Here is a 13,337-nt window from a genome sequence, read left to right on the forward strand (position 1 = left end):
AGGGAGATGAAAGTGAGAGAACATTACGTTGGGAATAAACATGCAAATGCATAAAAATAGATGGATAGGGAGAAAAATAGGAAAGAGCAAGAGAGACAGAGAATTTAATTTTGTCTAAGACATTCAAGTGTACTAAGGAAAATGTTTAAGAGCGCCATTTGTCAAACCTCATTTCTTAATGTTTTTGGGAACTTAAAAAAAATATGTTCTAAAAACGCGATTCTTTCGAAATTACAAAACCTTTCAACTTTCAAGGTTTGCTGAAAAACACCATGTACGTGTTGGCCATGCAACAAGCCATGTCGCTCCTCCCTCCTTCCCTTCCTACTTCACCGCTTGATTTTTCCTTCCTATTTCACCGCTTGATTGATTCTACTTTCATTCTTGTTATTCTACTTTCATCAACAGAACGGAGAGGCAGAGAGAGAGAGAGAGAGAGAGAGAGAGAGAGAGAGAGACAATGGCTCAGGCAACGCTCCCAGCCGTCGATCCCAAGGCCCAGAGCTTCCGACTGCTGAGCGGCCACGCCATCCCCGCCGTCGGACTGGGCACTTGGAGATCGGGCTCCGACGCCTCCTCCGCCGTCCACGCCGCCATCGTTGAGGTCGTAGTTTATCTAGATCGAGCTCGACCCTTCCCCATGTTTTCGCCTCTTCTGTTCTTGCTTTCCCATTTGGTTTTGAGTTTAACAAGTTTTTTTTTGGCCGCGACGAGATGAGTGCAGGCCGGTTACAGGCATATAGACACCGCCTGGGAGTACAAAGTTCAAGAAGAGGTCTCTCTTTTCGCTCCTTCACCTTGTGGATTCATTCGTTCTAGTGCTGAACTAGAATAATGCCCATTTGATGCACGGATTTTAGACATGATTTTTCGATAATGAAACATAGGCGATTTACTTAACGGTTATTTGTCTGTGTATATTTGCAAGGATTCGCAAATATCAAAATGCACCGTCTTTCTCATGTCAAGTGTAACCAATGTATTTAAATGACAATAATACTTTATAAATTATAGTTAACATGTGTCCCGAAACACTCATTAACAAAACCCTTTTCGAAATATCATATTTTTCCTTTGTGTTATGCGTAGGTTTTGTATGACCTTTTCAAGCTTTCATTTCCCGCATATCTGAAAGTCTTTAATAAGAATTATTATCTTATTCAACAAAGCAATAGTTATAGATTTATCTATAAATGGAAATTAATGCAGAGTGAATAGTGGAGATTTTGATTTGAAAGGGTTGATGGTCTGTGAAAGCCAGTGTTGATTAATGATCTTGGAAGCTTTCATTTTGCATTAGCCTCTGCAACAATGTAAAGTGAGGCTTTCAGTTTAGATTTCTTTATCATAGTTATAGAGTCTCAATAAGACGGCCGAAAAGGAAAAGATAAGGAAGGATTCGAGATCCAAGACATGGATTAGAGCTCATAAATAGCAAAATGTAACATTTTTATTATTTTATTATTTTTCCTAACAATTTCTTAAGAACACTTGTTAACAATATCTGCTCTCTATTTCGTAACGAATGTTCTTGACGTCAAGGAAATTATGATTATCTCGCTGCTCTTGATCGTAGGTTGGGCATGGGCTCCAGTCAGCTATGCAAGCAGGAGTTGCTAGGAAGGATCTGTTCATCACATCAAAACTTTGGTAAAGAGTGAAAATGATCGTCATATCATGAACTTCAATTTTTTCTGGTTATTGTGTCCTATGCATATCTAGGGCAGTTGAGTTAAATTGCATTTTGATATGCAGGTGCACCGAGTTGTCCCCAGACAGAGTTCGACCAGCATTGAACAACACCCTCCAAGAATTGCAGCTTGACTACCTCGACCTTTATCTGGTCATTGTCCAGCTCCAACGTGCTCTCTTATTTCTTAGTTACAGTTCGAATTTGACCACCAGTGGCGGCGGCCTAGTTGATGTCAAGCTTACATTCCCATCCCCAAGTCACGGGGTCGAACCTCGCTTGCACCGAGTGGCCTCGTGGCTTGGTTTGGTGAATGGCTGGTGGACCTCTAGTGCCTCAGTGCTGTCATGGTGACAAGTTCGCCCACTTCGGTGGTGCTGAGTAGCAGAGGCTCATCCTTGCTTGAACTGAACTTTCCATAGCGAGCATGATACTCTTATGATAATACTAACGAGAGTAGTTCGATGCTCATCTCTCCCTATCCTTTTCTGGGAGCTAAAAAGAATTTGAATTGAAGTTAAGCATTGGCTTGCTTGTTGTGTAACAACCTGTGGTATTGCAGATCCACTGGCCATTCCGCCTCAAGGACGGTTCCAGCCGGCCTCCGGAGGCCGGCCAGGTTTTAGATTTTGACATGGAAGGTGTGTGGAGGAAATGGAGAAGCTTGTCAAGGACAATCTGGTTAGGGACATTGGAGTCTGTAATTTCACCCTCAAGAAGCTCAATAAGTTGCTGGGATTTGCGGAAACAATGCCCTCTGTTTGTCAGGTACAAAGAAATCAATTAACCACTAATTAATTAATTAATTAACTGATCATTCAATCACTCGCTTGGATTGAGTTTGAAATTTGGATTAACGAATGAGTTTTCTTTTGTTCAGATGGAGATGCATCCAGGATGGCGAAATGATAAGATGTTGGAGTTCTGCAAGAAAAACAGCATCCATGTTACGGTACGATTTTGTAAATATCTTTTCTTTTTGGGGATTGGAAATCGTTCATCTTTCATATGGCATTGCCAGTTTTGAGTTCAAATCTTCATTTATCTCTCTTACTACATATTTTTGCACTTAGTTTTAAACCAAAGTTCGGCCTACAAGTAAATAAAACAAATAGTAATAGTGCTGCAACATCTCACAATTTATCGATAATTTTTGGATCATGTATTAATATATTATGAAAATGATGAAAACTATGAAAAAAATATAATTTGTTGGCAAAAAAATGAGGAATAAGTTCTTCCTTTTTTCCAGGCGATTTGTTCATAATTTATATGAAAATTATGAAAAATGAATGTGATAGTCTACATGTTAATATTTGTATGTCTTGAAAGTTTCATTAATAAAAAAGTGAAAAATAAAGGTCAATTCATATAACAATTCAGAAGTCGGAGGACAAGGATGGTGGAGAGAGACAACGTGCACGAGAACTACTAAAGATTGTTGTTATAAAACCTAGAATCCAATTGCAAAGGTACATATAAACTATGAAGAGAGAGTGTACGAAAGAGTTTCAATTTAAAATCTTTAGCCACTGCGTCACAACAAGCTGACAGTGATGGAGAATCATCGAAGGCATACTCTCCGTTGGGCTCGTCCGAAGGAGGCCGAGACTTGATCCACGACAGGACGGTGGAGAAGGTGGCGAGGAAGCTGAACAAGAGCGCAGGGCAGGTGCTGGTGAAATGGGCCGTCCAGAGGGGCACGAGCGTCATCCCGAAGTCGACCCACCCCGACCGGATCAGAGAGAACACGCAAGTCTTCGGGTGGGAAATCCCGGAGCAAGACTTCCAGGCGTTCTGCAGAATGCCCAATCAGGTAAACGTTAAGTCTTCGGGATTAGCTTAATCTTATCACATCCGACATGACGGGCCAAGTCAATCGGGACCTGAAGAGGGCCGTGTGGACCCACGTCGATTTGGACATCGTGATCGATTGATTAGTTTGCGTTATGAGTATGTCTTATGATTTTGTCCAAAGTGTCTTTTTCTCATTTGACTTGCAGAAGAGGGTGCTTGATGGAGAAGAATTGTTTGTGAACAAAGAGGCAGGGCCGTTCAGAAGCGTGGCCGATCTCTGGGACCACGAGGACTGATTCACCAAGAATGCGTGACCCCTGGCTTTGTTGAACATCCTTCTTGGTACAAGTCAGTGTCGTGACTTTTGCTTTTGTTGATTAATAAAATGTAGAAGGGAAATTGTTACGAAGTTGCGGGAATTTAATCTAGTTCGCAACAATAATCATTGCTCGTAAGTCATAAATAGAGTTTATCCCATTTCGTTTCAGGTTTCAGGATTTGTGTTTTTATGTCATGTCAAAAATTATTACTTTGAGCATGAAATTGTTTATGATTTTCTCCATAACCAATTTCCTGTTTTTATTATAAATTGTTCGTCTAATGCCATTGAAAAGATCAAATTGTCCTTCCTTATGAAACAAGTTTTGGATTTAGGTCTAGATGAGCATGGGAGTTTAGAATTTGGAAATGGACATTCTCAAGGAAAATATGACATTTTTATCGCAAAGAAAACAAAGTGGTCTCTAAAAGCTTAACCCGAGCATGTATATGGTATTTTTAATTGTAGATATATGTAAGCATTAAATAGATAAAATGAACTGTATGTTTTTAAAATAAATGAAAATGGGCCTTCACCTCATTTAATCAAAATCCACAATAATATATATATATTAAGGATTCTTCTTTTATCTCGATGTCTTGTCCAATCAAACAACTTCAAAACTACCAAATGCGGAGCTTGTGAGTCTTGACGCAGGACACGCCATTTACTCTTCAGTGACATGCTTAGCTTGAGCGTTGGTGCGTAAGTTCGTGAATAGAAAATTAAATAGAAAATTAAATAACATAAATAATCCCTAAATTTTGACTCAATGTATAATGTGGTTCTTAGATATTTAGTCTAATGCAGGTCTATGAATTTTAATTTGTTGAATGTAATTCATGAATTTTTTATATATGTTCAATTTAGTATTTAGACTATATGAAAAAAATTCAATAATGTTACTAATTTTAAATTAGTGTAAGAATTGCATTGAATATTTTCATATGTCTAAGGAACATATTAAATAAAATTAAAAGTTCAGAGATTATATTACGCATCGGGTTAAATTTCATGGACCATCTTGCATCATTATCCCGTTTATAAACTCTAATACTATCTCCGCCATTAATTATATAAATCTCATTATTGGACTAATTAAAAAATGCATTTTTAACCTACATAATCTACCATTACACTCGATATATATGTTTTTGAGAAAATGAAAGTATGATATACTATAATCATGAATATCTTTTGGTCCATCCGACCAGAAAAGAAGCTCCTCCCATGGGACATGCTTTAATTGCTTCTCTCTCTCTCTCTCTACTCTCTCTCTCTAGACATGCATCCTCCTTAAACCCCCTCATTTTTAGACCCAAAAAAAAAAAAACCCTCGTTTTCATCGGTAAGAATACAAAATGGTCTCTTAAAATTATAACCCAAGCATGTATATAGTATTTTCAACCGTAAGAATATATAAGTACTCATTAGATAAAATGAACGGTACGTTTCTTCAAAGAAAAAAACAAAAACGGGCTCTCACCTTATTTATTCAAAACCCAAAAAGGGTTAATACCCTAAAAAACCAAAAATTGATACACTTGTGACAAATTTATCCCAAACTATATTTTTGACGACCAAAACCCCAAACCGATATACTTTTGACAAATTTATTTCAAATCGGTACACTTGTAACAAATTTACCCCATGTTAGTTTTCGTAAAATTTTATTCTCAAATTATTAAGTTAAATGACACGTGACAATTGACCGGTATACCAATTTAGAATTTTATGCTCTGTTTATCACAGTTTATAATTTTTGTGATTTTTTTGTGATATTAATTCAATTTAGCATATGGTATATTTATCACAAATTTATCATCTTGGGGTTTTTTGCAATCGAATAAATTAGTTTGGGGTAAATTTGTCGTAAATGTACCAGTTTATGATTTTTTTATAGTCAGTCAAGGTAAACTTGTCACAAATATACTAGTTTAGGGTTTTTCATAGTAAAAAAAATAGTTTGGGATAAATTTGTTACAGACACCAATTTGAAGTTTTTCAGGATATTAACCCAAACTCAAAATGATATATCTTTTTTTAAGGATTCTTCTTTACCTCGTCTGTCCAATCAAGTAACTTGAAGACTACGGAGCTTGAGAATCTTCATGCAGAACGCGACATTTCCACTTCAGTGACATGCTTGGCTTGAGCTCCTGTGCATAGTTTATAAATAATAATAATAAAATAAATAACACAAATAATTTCTAAATTTTGACTTAATATTTTAATTGGATTCTTGATTTTTGTTCAATGTGGTCTTAATTGGGCAATATAATCCATAAACTTTTCGCATGGATTATATGAAAACGTTTAATATTGTCCTTAATTTTAAATTAACGAAAAGACTACATGGAACATTTTGCATAGTATAATGATTATATTAGACATTTTCATATAATTTATGAACTTCAATACCATCCCATCATTAATTATATACGAATTTCGTTATGATATTTGGGCAATCATACTAATTTTAAAAAATGCTTTTTCAATCCCCATCCTCTACCATTACACTCGACTTATATATATTTGTGAGAAAATGAAAGCATAAACATACATACTATAATCACAAATATCTTTTGATCCATCCAACCAGAAAAGAAGAGAAGCTCCTCCAATGGAACATGCTTTAATTGCTTCTACTTTCTCTCTCTACTTTCTCTCTCTAGACATGCATCCTCCATAAACCCCCGTCATGAAGGATTCGATTCCGTAACAGCATCCGCCATTACTACTTAAACCTTTGCTTCCCCACCAAGTCTCCATCGCCACCTCCCCCCACCACCACCTCCGCCGCCCGCCGCCGCCGCCGCCGCCGCCGCCGTTTCCCCGCTTCCCCTGCCGCCGGGTACCCTTTCATTTCCTGTGTTGTTTGGGTTCTCGTGCTGCCGGTCTCGCCCCGCCGGAATCCGTTCCGCGAGCTCGGCTGCTGTAAAGTTTCGATTTTTTTCCGGCTTTTCTCTTTTGGGTTTCGACGGGCGCGAGGAGGATTCTCGTTGTGCTCTTGGGCTCAGTAGATTGGCCGTTCTTGCGTTGCCATCATCGCGTGTGCGATTTCGTTCGGTTCGAGCGCCGAACGTTCCTCGTTTCCCGCCTTCTGCCCGACATCAATCTTTGTTTGCTGTTGAATTGTCGATAGGACCCGGCATTGGAACATCGCTGGTCGGGTTGAATTTGAAGGTGTTGGTAGTGTTTATTCAGTGTGTGTGTAGGAATAGGATTGAGTCTTGGTGCTCGGTGGATGTATTTTTGGAATGGCGAAGTCAATCGTTCGACACAGGGGCTGTAAATCTGTCGGGTCTGCGAGGTTGTGCTTTGTGGACGTAGGTGGGGAACACTGAAACCGTTTGGTTGTTGGACTTGAGCTCAATGCTCTGTTTTCCTATCATCGTTGGAGGGTGCTCGCGTGCGGCTACGGTATCTTGTATTGTTTTACGCATGCACCGTATCATTTTGCAATTCTTTGGTTGTCTCGATCTTGAGATGACTGATTAAACGTTTGCTGTCGAGCTTTGGTCCTTTGCATACTATTGAATGTGCTTCTGAATGGTTGGCTTGGCTTGTTTAGATCTTCACCTTCAACTTCATCCAATGAAGAGGGCAGTCTCATAGTGCAAATACTTGTTTTCTTTTTTTTTGGTTACGTGATATATATTTGATGGGAATTTCTAACAGGATGGGGACGATAAAGAATGGGGACACCTACTTTGGGAACACAACTTTTCCTCAAAATATCCCAAGTGGTGTTTTAGCTCACAGAAACTTGGGGAAGAATAATCTTGGCGGTGTAATCTTTGGTTGCAAGGACAACACAATGAAGGAATGCCTATTCAAACAAATATTTGGTGAGTTATTGGTGGTTCATGTTTGATTTATTGGCACAGCACTTATAACTTTCATAGTTTTTCGTTTACTTATCGTTTGGTTAAGGTTGTAGAATAGTTGAACATGCACAATGGAGTTTGTTCTTCTTCTTTTTGCTTGATCCATCGTCGCCGTATGCTTCCTTGTTTTAACTTGCACTGGTTTTATTTGAAGTATGAAAACTCATGAGAGATGTTATCAACAGGCTTACCATCTTCGCACATTGCTTATGTCAACCATATTGAACCGGGCTTGCCGCTGTTTTTATTCAACTACTCAGACAGAAAACTTCATGGAATTTTTGAGGCTGCAAGCCGTGGTCAGATGAATATCGATCCTTATTGTTTTAGCACTGATGTTTTAGAGAAGACTCCATATCCGGCACAGGTATCTCTTATCTATTTGGCCAACACGTTATGTATTGTCTCTTAGTTTTCATTGCTGAATGTATGATTTTGAGTTGATTGGTTGTCCAATAAGGTTCAAATTCGTATCAGGATGCAATGCCAACCGCTGCTGGAAGATCAGTTCAAGCGAATAATTGCGGACAATTACCATACAAGCAACCATTTCTGGTTTGAATTGGACCATGCTCAAACAAGTAAATTGATATCCCTATTTGCATCTTTAGCCATCGCTCCATCAGTTCCCCAGTCTATAATCCAGAAGAGAACACTTTCACAACCTCTTCTCTCTGAGGAAACAAGAGGAGAATGGGAAAAAATGAAGCATTTTACTTCAATGGAAAAACTTGAGCACTCAAGTGGGAGATCTGATTCTGCAGATCCTTCCCTTTCTTTTGAAGTAGATGATCAGCTATTTGAAGGTCATGCAGGTATGCAGCATGATGGAGGAGATGAGAAAGATTCAATAATTACGAAACTCAAAGATTTGGCTCTTAGCCAGGAATATCATGATTTACATTTGAATCATTATTCTGAAGGTAGTTCAAGTACTGAGGGCATAAAATCTGAAGAAAACAGCTTCATTGAGGCACCTGTGGACAAGAAATTACAGGATTTTCATTCCTATGTTGACCTAGAAGAGAAGAAATTACAGGATCTTCATTCCTCTTCTGATATTATTGCCCAGGTAGCATCTCAAGCAAAAATAATTAGTAATCTTCCTTCTGCTCATGCTCCCTGAACATTCTATATGATGCCTCTCTATGTGTAGTTGATTGAAGAATTGGGAGAGCTCAAGGTCTTTAAGAAGGAACAAACTCAAAAGATGATTGATTTGGAGCAGAAGCTGGTACTATGAAGCTTTGTTCATACTTTTTTCCTCTTCGTTTCATTTATTAGCTCTAAGCTTAGAATCACCTATTGATTTGTTTTTGGGGATTCTTCTGCCATTGGGTTTGAAAGGGTTGACTATTTTATTGGATTTTAAGTATCCCATATACTCTTATAGGCCCAGTGCTACAAGATGTTGCACGTAAAACCTTTTGAATTTATGCAATGTTTTTCACTAACCTATTAAGTCATTTGAGACAGGGTTGAAAGGCAAACTGAAAACATTTTCAGGGTATAATTTGTTGCATCTATACCTTTCCTTGTGCTGCTTTTAAAGGTCATACTTGAAAGGAAATTTTGTCCCTAAGGAAACCCTCTCTAATTCCTTAGTGAAGGAAAATATAGGTTAGGTTGAGTTTCACATGGTTAGCTGTAAACTCTATGTTGAGTAATGATATCTCCTGCTACGTTACCATTATAGTTATACCAGAGAGTATTCTTGCATTGCTCTAGCTTAGGGATGGAATTAGGATATTTTTTTTTTTGGGTGCATTGATACTGGTCTTCCTTTCATAGATAGCCTCGGGTGACTTTTTTTTTGAGGCACTCTTAGATTCACCGACTCTGTTGTGCACAAAACATGTGTGTTTCTCCTTTGTTTTTTTTGTTGGGTCACAGTTTGTGTAGTTTCTTTTCTTATTTTTTACATGTTTTGTCACATCATTCACTGTATTTTTGGTTCAGGTTTGGGCAGAAAACGAAATTTGTTATCTGAGAGATCACTGTAACTTGTTGGACTCTTTGTTGAAATCTTCATCACATAATGCTGTTCCTGAGGAAATCCAATCTTCTGAGGAATTGGAACTGGATCTTGATTTTAAGAATTCCATCATTATTGTTGGAGGATACGATGGTTCATCATGGTTATCTGCCGTATATTCCTATTTCCCTTCTCACAATGTAGTAAAGTCTCTTACCCCGATGAACTTTATCCGTGCATATGCATCTGTTGCAAAGTTTAAAGAAGATCTCTTTGTGTTTGGTGGTGGAGATGGGGAATCCTGGTATGACACAGGTACTAGAATCAGTGTCTTTCTAATTTCCATTGCCATTGTAATCCTGGTATCCTAATGTGATGACTATCTTTCTGCACAGTCGAATCATACAGTTTAGCTGAAAATAAATGGACCGTGCAACCATCATTGAATGCTAAAAAAGGAAGTCTGGCTGGAGCAGCTTTAGGGGAAAAAATTTTTGCTCTTGGAGGCGGGAATGGACGAGACTGCCTTTCAGATGTTGAGATGCTTGACTTTGACATCGGCAAGTGGATCTGCACACGGTCAATGCTACAAAAGGTATAGTACCTAGCTTGTTTGTGCTTTTAAAGTTGTCTGGTGAAGCTACAAAAGACAGATTATGGAATATGATCAATTAGTCAAAGAGTGCCACCAACAGAGTGCTCTAAATGGAGTACTTTTTTTTCCTTGCAGTAAAAAGTTATAATGCAAAACTTAGTCATAATCCTTTCAATTTTGCAAATTTTGCAAATTTAGTCCTAAATCTTTATGGGATATTTCATTATAGTCCTTCAGGCCAATTTTTGCTCAAAAATGTTGAGGTGATAGTCAACTATTGCCGGCCATCCTACATGGCACGTCGGCGAGGACTGTAGTTGCAAATTGAAAGGATTATGATTGAGTTGACATTTGTCCTATAGGTATAAGACTGATTTGGTAATTTTTCTGATAGATATTTTATGAAGTTGATTTGAGGGTTTAGTATGATAAGGTAGTGCCATGTTTTGATTTCTAATATCGACCCTGGGATGAGTCTGTGTAATCTAAGTAAGTTGCTTCTAATGAATTCGCTGCCATGTGCCTGGTGGTCATTTGTTTCTAGTTGTGGAAAGGACAACTGGTACTTTAATAGGATTCCCATCACTAATGAAAAAGATGAATTTGAGTACAAATTTTACCCTATCAAATCTCTTCTCCGGCAATCTTCTTGTTTCTGATAGGAAAATGAACTTCCTTTCCTCTCTTTACTATTAAGCATTAGTCAATTCTCACATGTCCTTTTCAATGCTGTTTTGTATTTTGCTTTACTCACTAAATACTTGATAATTACTTTTTGGGCGTGCTTCTCCTTTTCTCCCAGCGATTTGCTCTTGCTGCAGTGGAGCTTAATGGGGCAATATATGCTACTGGTGGCTTTGACGGCAATAATTATCTTAAGTAAGAGACGAATTTTTCATCAACCTTTTATTTTGTGATTTGAAGTGGTCGATCGTTCTTGTGACTCTCTTGACTGACTGTTATCCTTTTTCCTGATAAATCCGAGTACATGAGTTGATTTACTTTTCTGGGGGGCATTCTTGTCAACTGCTGTGCAACCTGTGAAAGTATCTGGCGTGTGATTAACCCTTCATATGTTGTTGCAGCTGATGGAAAATGGCAGTGTCATTCCTCATATGAACACTAGTGCTTTTGCAATTTTACCCTAAGAAACCTTTACTGGTGAAATGCAAGTTATTTTTATGTCCATATCTCTTACATATCTGGAACTTCAAAAATACCCTTGTAGACCTAATACTCCTCAATAAAGGAGAAGAATCTATATATTTCTTGCATGGCATATGAAATCTTTTACATCAGAGTTAGCTACAGCAGAGGGTTGGTAATTTTTCCTCTGCTGATTTATTTCAGTTCGGCTGAAAGATTTGACCCAAGAGAACATTCTTGGGCCAAAATTGGAAGCTTGACCACAAAGAGGGGCTGCCATTCACTGGTCTCGCTGAATGAAAAGCTGTAAGTATACCCGTATGTTCCTTTTGATGCCAGCTGTTCAATTTTATTTGATGATATTTGCCTATAGATGCTGGAAAAGCATGTCGTATTCTCCCTTGACCTGGACATGATACTGTTTCACGTCTGTGCTTCTTGTGTATTAAGTATTTTCTCACAATGTAAATCTAATAAACAAATTCCTTGTAGTCTCCCTTCTTCTTCCGTTCTGCTAACATGACTAAAGGACAGAACTGCAAAATTAGTTTTTTTTTTTTTTTTCAGTTGTTCATTTAGCTGGTCGTTGTTTCAACTGTAAATTAATTAAAGCTAGCTTTACTGTACTCTGCTAAACTTCGAGTTTCAGTTTTCTTGAGCGTTGTGTCTTATCTGTACTCCTACAATAGATATGCCTTGGGTGGTTTTGATGGAAATTCAATGGTTCCGAGTGTTGAAGTGTATGATCCACGCCTGGATTGCTGGATGGCTGGGGAACCAATGAATTGTGCTAGAGGGTATTCTGCCGCCGCTGTCCTTAATGAGTCGATATATGTGATCGGAGGTGTAAAGGCCGATGAAGGCATCGTAGACACAGTGAGTTTTCTGCCTCCCTCTATTTTGTATGTCATGATTCATGTATAATTTTCAGCCAGGCGTTGGATTGACCCTGAGTCCTCAAAATTTGTCAACCAACTGCTCATCCGATTTACTTTTGGAGCATCGTTTAGCTTATGCCTCCATTGGTATTGTCACAGGTTGAATGTTACAAGGAGGGCCAAAGTTGGCGTGAAACGTCTGTGAGAGGCATTGGGCAAAGGTGTTTCTTGTCTGCCATCGTCCTGTGAGAGAAGCTTCTTTTAGCAGAAATGTTTCCATTTTCCTTTTGACTGGTGTTGCAGATATCTTCCCACACATAAAATGGATCGGTGTTAGAGAGTTCTGTATATTGTTGAAAGCTAGGGGGAATAGAGAGAGATGCATAGGAATGTACAGATGAATTCGAGCTTGCTCATGTCACAAGAGGCCTTTTGTTTTGTTGCACTTGCACTCTTAGTTAAAAAGCAAATTCTTATAATTCTGCAAGAATTACTCTTTCGTAAATCTTGACCACCATTTATATGAACCTCCTTTCGTTAATAATCAAGAGTTGCATATTCCAACTTCATATACTCTCTTCAAGCTTCATTGATTACGGCTTAGGTTATCCCACCGCATGTGTGGAGAATTCATTTTCATTCGTAAGTAGTTGCTTATGTCATGCCCATGTAAGACTTTGCATCATGCTATCTTATTACATATGCTTTTACATGACATTCCTATGCACCCAATTCCCATCTTAGAAAAATTGGGACTTCCCATGAATTGAAGTTTCATTTAATTGCTATATTTGCATGTTTATTTTCGATAGGTCGTATGTCATAAATTGGAAAAGATAAAAATTATGTATTGCTTGCTAGTAATTTTTGATTGGATGTTCATTAAACAATTTACAGAAATATGCCTAGGGTGCATTTAATGAAATTTAGATTTATGATTACATTGCATTTTTTTTATTGCACAATGTTAAATATTTCCATGTCGATTGGCTCATTTTAAGAATATACGTTGTTTAGTACATTATTTACATAGCATATCACATTTGC

The 13,337-nt window shown here is 38.1% G+C and overlaps 2 protein-coding genes across 4 annotated transcripts; both read left to right on the forward strand.

The window, feature by feature from the left end:
- Positions 1-460: 460 nt before the first annotated feature.
- On the forward strand, positions 461-3,789 carry LOC104426746 (aldose reductase). Its single transcript, XM_039317380.1, is given in 9 exon segments — positions 461-604; positions 725-775; positions 1,577-1,650; positions 1,756-1,843; positions 2,253-2,337; positions 2,340-2,458; positions 2,571-2,642; positions 3,264-3,506; positions 3,694-3,789. Coding segments are annotated over 9 exon segments (966 nt in total). The 3' UTR covers positions 3,784-3,789.
- A 2,629-nt stretch (positions 3,790-6,418) lies between these two features.
- LOC104426478 (kelch-like protein diablo) lies at positions 6,419-12,735 on the forward strand. Of its 3 annotated transcripts, none has more exons than XM_039306745.1 (12): positions 6,419-6,660; positions 7,488-7,657; positions 7,882-8,063; positions 8,157-8,511; positions 8,620-8,768; positions 8,853-8,930; positions 9,656-9,986; positions 10,067-10,266; positions 11,069-11,145; positions 11,617-11,718; positions 12,102-12,288; positions 12,450-12,735. In XM_039306745.1, the coding sequence occupies exons 2-12, from the start codon at positions 7,489-7,491 to the stop codon at positions 12,537-12,539; spliced, it is 1,920 nt and encodes a 639-aa protein (XP_039162679.1). In that variant the 5' UTR covers positions 6,419-6,660; position 7,488; the 3' UTR covers positions 12,540-12,735. The 3 variants fall into 3 exon arrangements, with proteins under 3 accessions (XP_039162679.1, XP_039162717.1, XP_039162755.1); XM_039306783.1 differs by lacking the exon at positions 6,419-6,660 and adding an exon at positions 6,664-6,743; XM_039306821.1 differs by lacking the exons at positions 6,419-6,660; positions 7,488-7,657 and having other exon boundaries at positions 7,922-8,063; positions 8,174-8,511.
- The last annotated feature ends 602 nt before the right edge of the window (positions 12,736-13,337 follow it).

This window comes from Eucalyptus grandis, chromosome 1, assembly GCF_016545825.1.
Source record: "Eucalyptus grandis isolate ANBG69807.140 chromosome 1, ASM1654582v1, whole genome shotgun sequence".
Classification (NCBI taxonomy): domain Eukaryota; kingdom Viridiplantae; phylum Streptophyta; class Magnoliopsida; order Myrtales; family Myrtaceae; genus Eucalyptus; species Eucalyptus grandis.